Below are 16,079 nucleotides of genomic sequence, written 5' to 3' on the forward strand. Positions count from 1 at the left end.
TGAATATGCTGGAGTTTGTTTTGGGATGAGCTAGGAGAATTTTTCTTGAAACCCACCTAAACAACATGTGAAAGTGACGAGACATTCAGCCAAGTATGGTGACCAATACTCAGAATTCGTGCTCTGGATTTAACCCATCCAAAGTGCACACACACAGCAGTGAACACACATACACTGTGAACATACACCCAGAGCAGTGGGCAGCCACTTATGCTGCGGCAGCAGCAGTTTTGGGTTCAGTGTCTTGCTCAAGGGCACCTAAGTCGTGTTATTGCCGGCCCGAGATTCGAATCAACAACCCTAGGGTTAGGAGTCAAACTCTCTAACCACTAGGCCACAACTTCCCCATGTAGTAATATAGGTGCTGTTTGACAATTTATTTAAGGTTTTCTGACCCTGAGACTCAACTATTTTCTGCAATTCTCCAGCTGTGGTTCTGTGAGTCATTAGCCACTCAAACTGACCTCATCACCATGCATTAGGACGATATAGACACACGTCCTCTTCCAGGGTGTTTAGTAGCATTTTCTGTTGATTGGAAATTCTTAATTATTGCCCTGATGGTGGAAATGGGAATTTTCACTGCTCTAGCTCTTTTCTTATAGCCACTTCACTAATTTGTGAAGCTCAATTATCTTTTGCTATATCAGAAATATATTTATATTTAAATATACATTGTGATGGATGATTAAGTGCATTTGGGCTTTTTTGCCCCCTATTTCTATTTCTGTGAAACAGGAAGCAATGGCTGGATAATTTCATGTTCATAATTACCCTGGAGTACTCAAAATTGTGAATATGAATGGGAATATACTTCAGAGTTATTTTACTCACAAGAATTTCTAGGGGTGTCCTTAATTGTGGCCAATGTGTATTATTTACCAAGGGTGTCCATATTTTTGGGCATGACTGTGTGTGTGTGTGTGTGTCTGTGTGTATGTATGTATATATATATATATAGTTGTACCAAATACCTTCCACTTCTTAATAATAGACTTTACTGTGGTTCTAGGCATTGATAAAGACTCTAGGCATTGACAATTTTTTTCTATCCATCTCCTGACTTGTGCCTGTTCACAACTTATCCTTTTAGATCTTTTGCTGTGTGTTCATATTTGATTGTTTGCTTCAGTTGCACTACCAAGGACTGATATTCTCCAGGAAAGCTCTTTTCATGCTGAGCTAATCAAAATGAGCACAGCTGATCACAGTTGAAAGTCAAAAGGCTTTGTGTGCCATTGAGAATGTGATTAGCAACAACTGACTGAGAGTTAGTTATTTTTAGGAGGAGGGTGATGCTTTTTCCAACTCAGCGATTTATTTGATTTTATTTTTCCGAAATGTTGGTGTCATATCTTTCACTTGGATGCCATAAGATGCACTGAGTAAATACAGCTGGATAAAATGTCATCTTCATTTCAGGCTGAAAAGCCTAATTTCTATACTCACTGTAAGTTAATTATATGCATTGAAGAACAAAAATTATTTAATTACATTTCACATTTGAAATTTTAAACATTTTAAATAAAACCCCTTGGAAGTTTGCTAAGGTTGAGAACTACTGTCCTAGAATTGAAGATAAATGTTTTTAATTCAATTCAAATACATTTCTGTAGCACTTTTAATACGTTTCTAAAATTACATATTGTGAAATAATACAAATTCATTATTAATCTTATCATTTCTGTCTGAAAACAGTAATATAAAAACAGATTAAATATGCTAAAATATAATTCATGTTAATTAAGTTAACATGTTAACAAACCTTAAAATATAACAAGCTATAATAAAAAATAATTTTATTATTAAAATAATCACCACACAGAAGAGTTCCGAGCATCTTTACAAAAGACACATATAAAAGATTATGGTGGTGAAAAAATGCAGCCAAAAGCGAGATGAGATGCCATCAAATAAACGGAAGGAGGATGCGACTTTCATCCAGCATTTTATTGGACAAAGCTGCACTGCTCCAGGCCTCTGGATTGGGATATGGAGCTGATTAGACAATCAAAAAATCCCCTCATTTGACAAGTGGGGATTTTTTCTGTCAGTGAGGGGGCGGAGGGTGTTTGTTTTCCTCAGGGCCTCTGAAACACAGAGAGAAATTGAACTGAAGGGCCGAGGGTATTTCCATATGGGGCATGAGACACATAGGGAGGACACCCCTACTGCCCACCATATTGACACATTGACACTCAAGTATATAAGACACACTTTCAGGCCTGCATACATGTGTCTTGCTTTTTTAAGATGAAGTACATACAGAAGTTGGGTGTCAAGCAGCCTGCAGACCACAACAGAGGCAGAGCACTGAGGAGGCGGCAACAGGAACATGAAAGAGGCCTGTAATGTGGAACTGGCAAGACAAACTGAGCATGAGACAAACACTATCAATCTAGTGCACTCCTGAATGGCACATCAGCCAGAAAAATGTCCTTCGAGTCGCATCCTTACACAATAATGGACCTCAGACAGGGCAGATTGAATATGACACAAATGAGAAGGAGGCAGTGAGGCTTTAAATCCCTTCGATAGGTGTACTACAACCTTGCATAAACTTGCTTGAAAAAAAAAACAGCAGTACATTTGAATTAGCAGTGGCAAATTAGAGGGTTTAAGTTGGTATATCTGATCTCCTTGCATGACAATTTGCACTTGTCAGGCCCAAAACCCCTTCTAAAACTAGAAAACATACTTAAAATGTAAAAAAAATATTTTCAGAAATTTCATTCCATTAGAAATAAAGCTGGAAACAGAAATCTCATTGATTGGATTGAAGTTGCCTGACAGCCAAACACATTATTCATATCATCCTACAAGTGGCTCGCTGTCTCTGCATACTGTATTAAGCTGATTCAGAAGAAAACAGTATAATCCTCACAAAATTAAACACTTCATCTTTTTGTAACTAATTAAGCCTGGTTCTAGCAATACAAAGACCCTGGGTTCAATTCCTCAGTAAAATACAAAACCGATCAAATATGTTGAATGCATGGTCTGTGACATGCATAAACCTAAATGTAACAAATTCAATCTAAAAATATAAATATTAAAATAGCAACAGGAAAACAATGCCATGATGATAGATTCTGCACACGCTGCAGTCTGCAATCTGTGACCCATCCACCCAACAAAAGCTCTTCTCTTTCTTTTTTCCCGTCTCTCTCACTCAGACACACAGAGAGAGAGCCAGAATGTCTTGTTTAATCAGATGGGGAAAAAAGCTGTGGAGAGAGTACTTGTGCTCCTGGCTACTTGCTCATCAAACACACAGAGCACAGGCCAGAGTGGAGTCAGGTCCTTGAGCTGACACTCTTCACGGCCTCCTGCAGCTGTGTGAAAGCCCATGGCTGTGGATACACTGTTTGCATTTCATAACTACAAACCACACGGATGGGCGACAAACCAGCAATACTGCTTCAACACCTTCAGCTACAATTCAGAAAAAAAAAAAGAATTATTTACTGTCCAAATAAAACTGCAAAAATAAAGTCATAACATCTCTTATCCACGGTACTCTTTATACATTTATATATATATATATATATATATATATATATATATATATATATATATATATATATATATATATATATATATATATACTTATAAATATACTGTATATATGTGACCTTGCACCACAAAACCAGTCATAAGGGTCTTTTTTTTTCAAAATTGAGATTTATACATCATCTGAAAGCTGAATAAATAAGCCTTGCATTGATGAATGGTTAGTTAGAATAATAGGACACTATTTGGCCGAGATAAAACTATTTGAAAATTTGGAATCTGAGGGTGCAAAGAAAACTAAATATTGAGAAAATTGCCTTTAAAGTTGTACAAATAAAGTTCTTAGCAATGCATATTACTTATCACAAATTAAGTTTTGATATATTTAAAGTAGGAAATTTACAAAATATCTTCATGGAACACGATCTTTACCTAATATCCTAATGATTTTTGGCAATAATTTTGACCCATACAATGTATTTTTGGCTATTGCTCCAAATATAACCCAGCGATTTAAGACACACACACACACACACACATATATATATATATATATATATATATATATATATATATATATATATATATATATATATAATTAAAAAGTAAAAAAATCTAAATACTAATACTAATACTAGTGTAAATATTATTTAAAAAAATAATTCAATATTTAATTATTTATTTACACCTCTCTCTATATATACACACATAATATCAAATTTATATTGCTTGTATATTTTTTCTATAAACATTGCATTGTATTTTTTTTTACGATTCTGAACATTCTCTTCTAAAACATGCTTTATTGTGACCACACTAAACTATAAATTTGACCTCATTTACACTTTATTATCATTTAGTTACATACTAAATTACTAATTCCACTGCTGGTAAGTTGTTGTATTTCATTGGTTCTGTACATGTGCTATGCATTAAAAAAGGAAAACAAAACAATAACTTTTAATATAATCTAATAATCTAATATTATATAAATTAATGACTAAAACATCAGAGAAAAAAAAATGAATGTCTCAATAGCTCAATGACAAATGGTAGAGAAAATGCTAAAATGCACTGAATGCAGCTCATCAAACCGTACACATAAATCATAGCAATCCTTCTTCTCCCCTTCTGAAGCCCATTCTGAGGCTCTTCAAAGTTTGCTGTTGTGGCAAATAATGCTTTGACTCCTTACTGGAAAAGCAACTTCACATTTAGGAACGGCCTTTTGTTGGCCTTCCTCATCATTCTCATTTGTCATCTTTATGACATCATCATGACAAACGGCTGAGATTGATCACGAAGTCCTTTTAGAGTACCGCTATCTTCTAGCTCAAGGCCACGCATCACAGACCTGCCTTCCCCTCAGAGAGTGAGACCGCACTCTGGGGTCTGGAAATGTTCAGAGTCGGGCGAGATAAAGAAAGCCAACACTTTGAACTGATATCTTCTCTGAAGCGCTGCTAACGTGCACAGGAAATGTTTTAGATTTGAGATTTTCAAGTCTTGTCCGATTGGACTGCATATTTAAAATAATGTGTTGGGGAAGTTACCACATCCTTACATTGCTTACAGTTACTGAGATTGTATTTCACTATTGTATAATAATTCCAACTACTATAATGGAACTTCATTTTATTGTGTGTAAATCTAATCTGCTCTAAATGTAATTTCAAGACTAATTTTAAAAACACGCTATCTATTGAAACGAAAAGAAAGTAAATTTAACAGCATCTCAATGCAAAAATAATGTTAATGTGTAAATAATTTTTTGAATTATTATTAGTATTAGTAATTTAAAAAACAATATTTCTATTGAAATATAATAAAAAAATAAAAATGTTAATGTGTAAATAATTTGAATTATTATTAGTATTAGTAATTTAAAAAACAATTTTTCTATTGAAAATAAACATTTTCCCTGATTTATTGGCAGTCTTTTGACAGTAAAACAATATTAAAATACATACTACTCAACATATTTTAGATTCAACTTTCGTCATATTTAAACAGTTACTCCGTTTTTATATTTTATTGGACAAAATCACTTCAAGATAAATATACCTACATAACATTATTTCGAATGAAATTATTTTTACTTTATTTTTTGGACAATTTACTTGACTTGTTGGAAGTCCTTTGATAGTAAAAAAAACATACATACAGTACTATTGCACATAGTTAATTTTAGATTCAACTATATAAACATTTATTTCACCTAGTGTACGATTCAAATCGAGAAGTAGTAAATGGTTATGAAATGCACTCTACTTACTTATCAGAACAGAACATGAAACTAAGCTCATTGTAAAAAAAAAAAAAAAAAAAATTAAAACCACAAATTTCTACAATAAGACAGAAAGAAACTAAATGCTATTTTAGACGGACACAGACAGGGTTCCATTATCCATCTGACCAAACTAAATGAACTAGTCTGGTTACAGCTGTTTGCCTAATTCTGTATTTTTTTAACATAACAATAAATCTGTTGAATAGTTTACATTTCTTTTATTCAACCTCTAAGCCCTACAAGTCAAAATAATTAGACTCTGCAACAATGCTTTTTATTTTGTAAAAAAAATCCTCGATCCTTGAATTCTATATGTGACATGAAATGAATCCCTTACAGCATCTCAGACTGACATTAATCACAAACTCTAATGAAAATGATTAGTTCCTCCATTCACTGAGCGTCTACTGTTCCAGATCCCATATTCCTGACCTACCAAGGCTCTGGTCTAGTAATGAACCTACATTATGCAACGGGTCTCTGGCCTGCAAATGTGGTGCCAGTGAAGCTGGCCGGCTCCCAGAACCACATCTTTAAAGGAGTCATCATGCCACGCCATGCACAGACTGGCCACAGAGCATGATTAAACCTCATGACTTCAAACTTTCCAAACCCTTGCCTGTCAAAATGAGCAACTCAACTCAGGCAATGAGCTAAAACTCACTTTTCAACAAGTCACAAAGAGAGATGGCATATTGGCTAAAATTCTTTGATTTCAAGATTTATTTAAGTGCTTAGTGAAATATGTCTTAAAGAAGTCATTTGTTTTTATCAGAAATAAGAAATTTATGACTAAAACCTTGGTGATAAAATAAACTGATTGCGATCATTCAGCAGTGAAATGCACTATTCCAAATCGTTTATCAATTACGTTTTTATAATACACGTGAAATAGACCGGAATTCAATTATAGCAGAAGTCTGAATGCTGCTGCAGTTTCTATGACGATGATGTGCTAAGAGTGCCCCCTAATGTCCCCTGCAGTACATAACCAAAACAACTCATTCAATCAGCACACAAAATATGACTTTTTTTTTCATTTATTGCATAAAACTGCATTAAATGTAACATTATTTTCTTATAAATACAATTTATATATTTATATATATATGATATTTGCTATATGTGCTGATATTTATATATATATAAATAAATTGTAGCTAATAGCTATAGAGCAATATTTTAATATAATATATAGCTATGTAGCAATAGCTAAAATCATTAAAAATGTCCCTGCTTAACCAGAGACACCTTAGCTACCAATGGTTAACAAGGGTCTTGTAGGTAAACATGAAAAGTATTTAACAGTAGTACAAAATTTGCATAAACTAATAAATGTAGGAAATATATGAGTAGTAACAATATATGCACATATGTGTGTAGGCCTATATACTGTATATGCGTGTGTAAAATATATATATATTGTATTCTTCTTTATATGGATAGATGTTCAACACACATCAGATGGCAAATATTATTATAGTGGCTCCGTGGACAGGGGCAGATTTCTGGCTGAGGTGGTTTCATGTATCTTATTATATGGCGGTAAGCAAGGAAAATTGTAATCATCTGGGTCCAGATTGGCAAGGTCCACCTACTGTGAAAGACACTGTATTGTCTGATATCAGATTTTTTTAACATTTTTTATTTTTTGACTGGCATCCAATCTCGATCCAAACCATTGGGGATTCAGGCCTTTTTGGGCTTGAAACCAGAGTAAGATGATTTCAATGAATTTAAAGTCTAGGCATTTCAGCAAGGAGCAAAGGGAGAAAAGACAGACATCATCTCTAATGCCAACAATTAATTCTGACATTGCAGATCAAAAGAGAGTAAATGTAACAGTATCTAAATGCGACATGACTCTCCCTGGGATGGAGATGGAAGAAAATAGCAACCACTGTTGTATGAGACCGAATTTTGGCTAACCTTTAGTTTTGTGAACACTGACACCCTCAGCTTTTCTCTTGTATAAAAGAGCTGAAACAACACGCCAGCATGAAACGCTTCCATATGTGACCCATACGCCCTGCTAAACCCACACTGAGGGCGAGCTGTCCCGAATGGCAAGGCTATGGGCAAAAGCCTTAACCACAATCATCATGAGACCTTCAGAAAACTGCTGTTTATGAAACACCAACTGCAACACACTCTCAACAAGGCAAAACTGTTTGTCAGGGTGATATTAAATGCATGTGCCAGAAACAAAAGATTTTGAAATGGTTTAAGTAGGCCTCCTTCACAGCAAGTATAACGCTCTTGAGAATGACCTGAAAAAAAAAAAATTCTAATCTCAATTAGATGGACTGTTAATAATCATAGCTGTGTCATCAAACATTATGATTATTCCGACGCTCGAGATATTCAGTGGTCAGACACTCTCCCCGACAACTCAATATGTTTGGCTGGGATCAATTGACATTCACTGTTGTTTTCGACCGCTTGGTTATGGTGGTCTCTGCAAAGTCCCTGTAATGTCTTTCAGATTAGCAGTTAGTTAGAACTCTGTTTGCCTGCAATTAAGAACCATTACAGGACCATCACAAGTTTACCAAAAAAGTGACTAAAAAAGTGAATCACCACTTCCCACTGGAGACCCCCAGAGCTAATGGCCCTGAAAAATTCCAGCAAAAGAAGCCCACTCACTCACTCTCACACACACATACACACAAAAGTACATGCACACGTTAAATAAAGAAAGAGAAAGATTGTGAGAAACAAAGAATCACATCATTTCCAAGACCTTCTGCACTATTCAACTTCCTTGAGATGGTTTCCAGGACAGGGGTGACCGAGTGCAGTACAGAAATGACAAAATTCAGTATCATGATGGTTGTAATAAAGTTCTATGCTTTTAACCAACCTTGGGTCTTACTATCTTGCACAAGGGTGAAATACTTGGGACTTTTTTAACTACAGTGTTAAATAATTCTTATCGGCTGATGGTAATAAGTGGCAGATCCTGCTAAAGAAGTTTAAGTATTATGGCTTACACGTACAGTACATGCAAACTCTGCTGATTTGGACCACATTTCATTGATAGGTCCACTCGCTCCATCAGAAAAAGCTGAAGACTATGTTTCAGAAGATCTGCTCTCAAAGCATTAATGTAGGTTATCAAAGGAATAGTTGACTTAAAATGAAATAAATCCTAAAATGAAACACTTTGAAATCAAATGAAAAATTTTTTTAAGTGTTTTTTTTTTAAATACCACTATTATTATTATTATTATTGTTATTCCGCTATTTATTACAATAAAACTATGCAAATATGTACTTTTAATTACATGTTGTCATGTGATATAGAGCAATTTAAATAAATACAGAATAATTAATTTTTCAAAAATTTTCTCGTAGTTCAATTAGGGAGTCAGTTTATAGCTCAGTAACATTAAATGATTCACTAACTCGGATTCAAATGGTTAAGTTCCAAGCGAGTGTGAAGCTGTTTTCGTGTTTCATAAACATAAAAACAAATATATATATATATATATATAAAATTAATTATTAAATGAAAAAAGACCAGTTCAAACCAACTGATTCATAAGAGTCATTTGTGCGCAAACTGAACATCACTCGCAGTGTTCTTGTCGTTGTAAGAAACACTGGCGGACACTTTAACAAGAAACTAGAAATGAATGCACAAAAATGACTACGTACATTTTAAATGAGTTTTTTCTATGTTTATTGTGTGGAAATTTGGAGCCCTGAGAGAGGTTAAGAATGAGCTAACGATGACAGAATTTAAATTTTTAGGTGAAAAATGAACAACTGTTTCCCCTCAGAACAGAGAGAATATCTAATGTGTTCTTTCACAAACTGTTACAGATTAACATTTAATTACTACCGCTCCATTCAAGGATGCCAAATTTTCAGGGGTCACTTTCTCTAAAAATGCGCAGTGTAAAACTGGACGGGCCAGAGGAAAGTATATAACTGGGAAGCCGATATTCCCAGAGTGCACTGTCCAGTGGATGAGCCATGTCTTTGCAATGTTATCCATTCCCAGCAGTCTTTAAGAATTACAGGCCAGTGCTTTCATACAAAATATGTCGCCAAGAGCCAAATGGAGCCTTGAATATAGAGCTCAGTGAATGGCGGGTAATTTGATTGAGTGAAGAACAATGTACACTTAGACAGATCCCCGACCAACCAACACACAAGAACCTAGACACATATCACACTACCCATATTCATTATTGCAAAGCTGAGACGGAAGCAAACTGTTCATTCAATCAATTTTCCTAAACAGAGTCACACACGTTTAGATTGATGTGAGACAAACTACGGCTGGAGAGAACAGGATTCTCAGCGAGGTTAAAAGTTCAGATGGGTCACAACCCCTGACTGACCGGTACCGCTGAGTCATTAGTGCTACACACATCCAGTGCTGTTGCTTCATAATAATGCCATTTTAAGGTCTTTTGCCTCTGATGGTGAGATCTGGAAGGCTTTTATACCACAAATGAGCCACTGGCTAACAGGTTTGGCGTTCATTTCTGCCAACTTTTCCCAGACCACCAGCAGAAATCTTTCTGAAACCGTATCTGTCATGGGATCTGATACTGCTGGCAGCACAAGGGCTGAAGCTGCACGTGACTAAACCTGCAACGAGGGCTAAATTGGGGTCAACAAAACAGCTGACGAACACAATACACGTGGCCAAGTACCTTTTGGATCCATTAAGGAATTCTTCGCCTGAGTGTGTTAAGCCAAAGGCATCAGATATTAGCCAAAGAAAAACCCTGTACTTCAGTGAAAACAAGACCTTCTGACCTTGTGTACAAAAGAATCTGCATGATTAGCGTCACAAATTTGACTGATTAGTGACCTAGATGTAGCATAGAATCTTAAACATTTCTTATTTCTTCTCAAGTTTGGGGTCAGTAATATGTGTGTGTGTATGTTAAATTGATCAATAATGACAGTAAAGACATTTATAAAATGTCTTTTTATAAAAGTTTTTTTTTTTTTTTTTTTTAATTCTATTTCAAATAAATGCTTTTCTTTTGCACTTTCTATTCATGATTCAGCTTTGCCATGAAAAATACATAAAATATAATAAAATAGAAAACAGAAAAACACATACTTTAAACTTGAATAATATTTCACTATTATTATTTCACACCTTTCATCAAATAAATGCAGTCTTGGTGAGCATAAAATCTTACGGACCCCAAACTTTTTAACAGTGGTGTGTTAATGGAAGAGGATCCTCAATGCTACGGGAATTGTAGATAAGTTAGTGTTCTAAACAACAAAGGTTAAAATACTTTTATAGTTTTAAAGTTTATTCTATGAGCACACACATGAAAAGACTACCGGCTTATACAAAGGGAACAGGGAAATAATTCTTTACACTTTACAGTAAGGTCTCAAATGTTTATTAACACAGGACATTAAATAATGTTTACAGATACAACTTTTCTCCTTAATATATAAAAAAATGTTGAGATGCTGCATAAGTATTGTTAACTCATGTTAATGAATCGTTACTGTAAAGTGTTACCAGTAATTCTTTCAGGAGACATTTAACCAAGCACATCTTTAGCCATTGTACTGTAAGTAGAGGGTATATATTGGAAACTGCTCAGGTTCATTTAACCCTAATCAAACTACATGTTGACTCCTGCTGGTACTACTGCAGGCACTGCTGGCTTTCGTGACAGTGTTATAGTGCAGTCTACAGGGGGCTAACACCTGGGCGGTTTCTGCATCCCCCAACTCAGGGAAAGAGAGAGAGAGAGAGAGAGGAAAAAGAAAGAAAGGGAAAAAAGGCATCTGTTTAGTTTCACCAATCAACAGACGAAACCTCTGCACCGACCTGAACAAACACAGAAAGCAAGCTGTAGCAGGTGGTGGAAAGACCTATTAATACTTCCTCTCTTTCTCATGTGAGAGGTCTTACAGGGGCAGGGTCTCCCCTGGACGGACAACCTGTACCTACAGACAGCTGTGAGCTCAACCTGCATCTGTAGGCTGAGAGGAAAAAACGAATAAACTGTACAGAGTGTGATTGCTAAGGGCAATGGCCAATCAAAGGCTTGTCAGCGGTTGCACTTGCTGAACAAATGACCTGCCTTGACAGGAAATTCCACCAGCAATTTGAATTCTGATCAGGCTTCAAGGAAGGGGAAAGAATAAAAACACATCAGTTATAATGACAGGAAGTCTCCAATCACATGGCAAGCAGCTGTTGCCAGCGTAGGGATCAAGGAGCCATGAGATTCCGGTGTGAAGTGCAGATGGAAAAAAGAAGATGAGATGGCGAGCAGCGAGGTAAAGTCTGTGTCTCACAAAACACTCCTTTCCAGTGCACCGCTTGCAGTTTTAAAACCCAAATCGGAGGAAACCAAATAGCAAAAGCTGCGCTTCACATCACAACTACCAGCGATGTTATGCAAATATTCCAAAAGCCGCTTGTTAGGGGTCCCGTCCATATGGAGATGTTTAGGTTCCTTTCAAACCATCTGCATTTTATACCAGGCCTGGCTCCCGAGTCTGGGGGATGCAATCAAATTAGCCGAGCTCTATGTGAGCTTCTTTTTAACAAGGCTATAAATTTAAAAATGTCATTGAAATATGACACTTTAAATATGATTGGCTTCAGATATATGATTGAAGTCAATAGAGTGCATTAGAGTACACTTGTGGAAGAGGGTGGCCCGGCGCTGACTGCTGTGTCGAGTTTACGAATGGAGAAGCCAAGTCGTCTTTGTGGTAGGAACCACACTTAAACTAATAAGGAGAAATATCCTGACATTATTCTTTTACAAACAAGCAAAAGTGGCTTTGATTAAGCACTTTCACATTTCATAAATCAGTCAGCTCGAGGAGTTTTATTACTACGGTATCATGCTACATGAGGTACGAGTTTACTATTTAACCATTTAAAGGATTGCCTATTATGCTATTTCACTGTATCTTTTGTTTTCATAGCTTCCAAGCTTAAACACGGGATTCAGTGATGTTTTGGATATTGTTGTTTTAAATTACATTACCATGGTATTTACAGTAAACACCAGAAAAAAATGCGTTTATAAATGTTTATCCTTCAGGACTTTTATTATAGCTCTTTTTATTATCTTTATACAGTAGCTGTATAATTTCTACTAGTTACTATTGCAAATTAAAAAATGAATAAATTATTTGTAATTTTTTTTTTAAGTACAAGTATTTTTTTAAGTATTTTTTTGTGATATATTTGAACTAGTACCTAAAAATATGCACATAAATAAATTATTTATTTATATGTTTACAGGGCTAATAAAAAATATAACCAAAGTTGAACCAAGATTCACTATCGTTTTTTTTTCTTCACACAATTAAAGTGAATGTCACCAAAACTGTGAATATTATCAAAATCTTCTTTTGTGTTCCACAGAAAAAAAGAGAGCCAGGTTGGGAACAACTTGAGGGTGAATAAATAATTTCAGTGTGAACTATCCCATGTATAATATCGTTTAAATGTTGATGGATATAGAAATTGGTCTACAAAGGATTCATCTACAATATTTTTGAAATATCATGCACCTGATCTGATCTTGGACCCAACAATCTCAACAGAAAGGAGAAAGTAAACTGGTAGCCCTCCACAGAAACGCAGGCACAACTCCAAGTGATGTTCTGATGATAGAAGCCATCTTGAATTACCCGTCTGCATCCACTTAAAGCCTGACTCAATGCTGTTACTGTTCTGCCGTTTCAGGCAGAGCCACTGATGGTCAGGCATCTCTTTTTGCAAAAAAGCCGTCTCCCCACATCCCCTCTCAGGAAATGGAGGCCACAGCTGGTCAGATGAATCTTAATCTGCAGGTTTGGAGCTCTTCAACGGAACCAGACGGTCAGGATGACAGCCCACCTGACAGCGATGAAAATCAAAGCTCTTCCCCGAGCAGCCCCTTTCAATTTCACACAGCCCCTTTCAGAACTACATAAATAAATTACTGTAGATCTTAACAGTGTTTGACAAGTACACTTGTAACTAAATGTCTGATTTTGCACTCCATAAATTTCACTTCACACAACAGGCAACATCTGTATAGGTTCTAATTCTAAAATGGTGCTTTAGAAACATCAGGAAAATATATTTAAATGACATTTATTTTTAATTGAATTAAGCATAGGTTGTGACCTCACATCATAGTTAGCCAGAAAACTTAAATTTATTAATAGCATTGTTTTCCTCCCCACAGTTCATGTGGTTATAGTTCAGAGTTGGGGAATAACTAACTGAAAGCAATGCTCACAACACTTTTCATTAGTGTGACAAAAGCTAAGCTCTTTCCAAAATAACACATGTTTTCCAGAAACAATGTAGCATAACAAAGTGCTGTTTTTAAAGAATGTCACATTATATTGTACAGTGCATGCAGCTTTACAGCTGAACGAAAATGAATCACACAAGACACTCTTAAACTGATTCCTTTCATTGAATCGGTTCACTGGAAGATTCATGTAAATGAACTCATTTAAAGACAATTCACAGATTCATTTGAGTCAACCTTTTGTAGTGATTCTTTTTTATTACTGCTGTTAATCCTAAAGTGTTGGTGATGCAAATGACAGTGTTTTTCTATTTTTGTTTCATTTTGCGTAAACTATTAAACAAATCTTATAGGGGTCATATGACGTTGCTAAAAATAATATTATTTTGTGTATTTGATGTAATGCAATGTGTTTATGTGGTTTATGGTTAAAAAATAAACAAATTATTTTCCACATAATGTACATTATTGTTTCTCTTCTTTGTCCCGCCTTTCTGAAACGCGTGATTTTTTACAAAGCTCATCATACTTAACATACTGTGTGTCTCGGCGTGATGAGACAAAACCAATTAAAACCCATTCAAATGAGGCATATGTTGCATCCAGTGGGAACATAATTACTGATTATCATGACTTATACTGTCTTTTTACGCATTGTGTTGCATATAGCGCTGCATAAACATAAAACCATGTCTGCATTTGTGATCGGAGAAACGACAAACAACAAGCCCGAATAGTTACTCTGCACTGTAACTTCTCTTTTGGAAGGACAAACAAAGAAGTTTTGCTTTCACAACGTAACTCACAGTGTCTCCACGACATGGCGCCAGCAGCAACAGCGAGAATAAAAGTTACGCCTTCTTAATTTTTTTTAACATTTGAGCGGAGTTATGCAAATCTTCCCACATCGTGACCTAGACGTGGGGGAGTGTTAGAACGAACCATCATAGGTAGGCATGGGTAACTATTGAATTTTATAAAGAATATCTCTTTGGATTTGAGACTTTAGTCTTTGCAACTTTACAGATCTTGTGTATGCACCAAGAGCCTGTAACACTCCAAAGAGAAAGGAAAAATTTAAATCGCATCATATGACCCCTTTAATGTTTTTAGCTGAACTGTTTAGATTTGTGTAACTGGAATGAATTAACACTTCCTCTACCAGTAGTTATATATCTGCCCCCTTTAATAGTTTCAATGTAATTAGCAACTTTTGTTTGTAGTTGCCAGTGTAGCTACTTTATCACAAGGTTATCTTATATGTAGTTTAACCACTCTAGATTATGACTAGCAGCTAGACCAGGGGTGTCAAACTCAATTCCTGGAGGGCCAGAGCCCTGCAGAGTTTAGATTCGACCGAATTAAACACACCTGATCCAACGAATCAAGTCCTTCAGGCTTATTTGAAAACTACATGGTATGTGTGTTGTAGCAGGGTAGAAACAAAACTCTGTAGGGATCCGGCCCTCCAGGATTTGAGTTTGACACTCCTGTGCTAGACAATCTAGAGTCTAGTTTAAAAGTAGCATCTTCAAAACATATAGAGTATTACCATAAGTATCTACCTTCAGATTGATGAGCTGCTAGTGGTGTCTGAGTCTCTTTACAGTAGGACACCACCTCTCTGGGCAGGAAATCCACCTGAGTTATCTTAGAAGGTCCCAATCTATGTGTTCGACGACTGGGGAGAGAGAAATACAGACTATGAATGTCCTGCAACCTGACACAAGCGTGAACATAATTGCATGTGCATATAACAAATCCCAAAGAATCCAAATGATAAAATACAATGTTACATCTAATATGCTGTAGGGCTCATTATTCAGGTCCGTGAACATTGTTTTGGATGACCCTCAGTTGACTGCTAGAACTAATGTTTAAAGCATTCTCAGTACATGGCATGGTGCATCAATCACTGTCACATACAGCCCTGGGCACACAGCTGGAGAATGCCCAGCTGAAAACACTTGAACCTGACAAACTTAAAAAGAAAGGGGAATGAGACAGAG

At 35.8% G+C, this 16,079-nt stretch overlaps 1 protein-coding gene across 4 annotated transcripts in view; it reads right to left on the reverse strand.

Annotated features, from left to right (window-relative positions):
• LOC132104271 (cytoplasmic dynein 1 intermediate chain 1-like) overlaps positions 1 to 16,079 on the reverse strand; it is a 70,414-nt gene that overhangs the window by 40,303 nt on the left and 14,032 nt on the right. For all 4 annotated transcript variants that reach the window (XM_059509616.1, XM_059509614.1, XM_059509613.1 and 1 more), the window contains one exon: positions 15,636 to 15,751. In XM_059509616.1, coding sequence (XP_059365599.1) covers positions 15,636 to 15,751 — 116 coding nt within the window. The remainder of the gene's footprint in view (positions 1 to 15,635; positions 15,752 to 16,079) is intronic.

This window comes from Carassius carassius, chromosome 25 (assembly GCF_963082965.1).
Source record: "Carassius carassius chromosome 25, fCarCar2.1, whole genome shotgun sequence".
NCBI classification, from domain to species: Eukaryota; Metazoa; Chordata; class Actinopteri; order Cypriniformes; family Cyprinidae; genus Carassius; species Carassius carassius.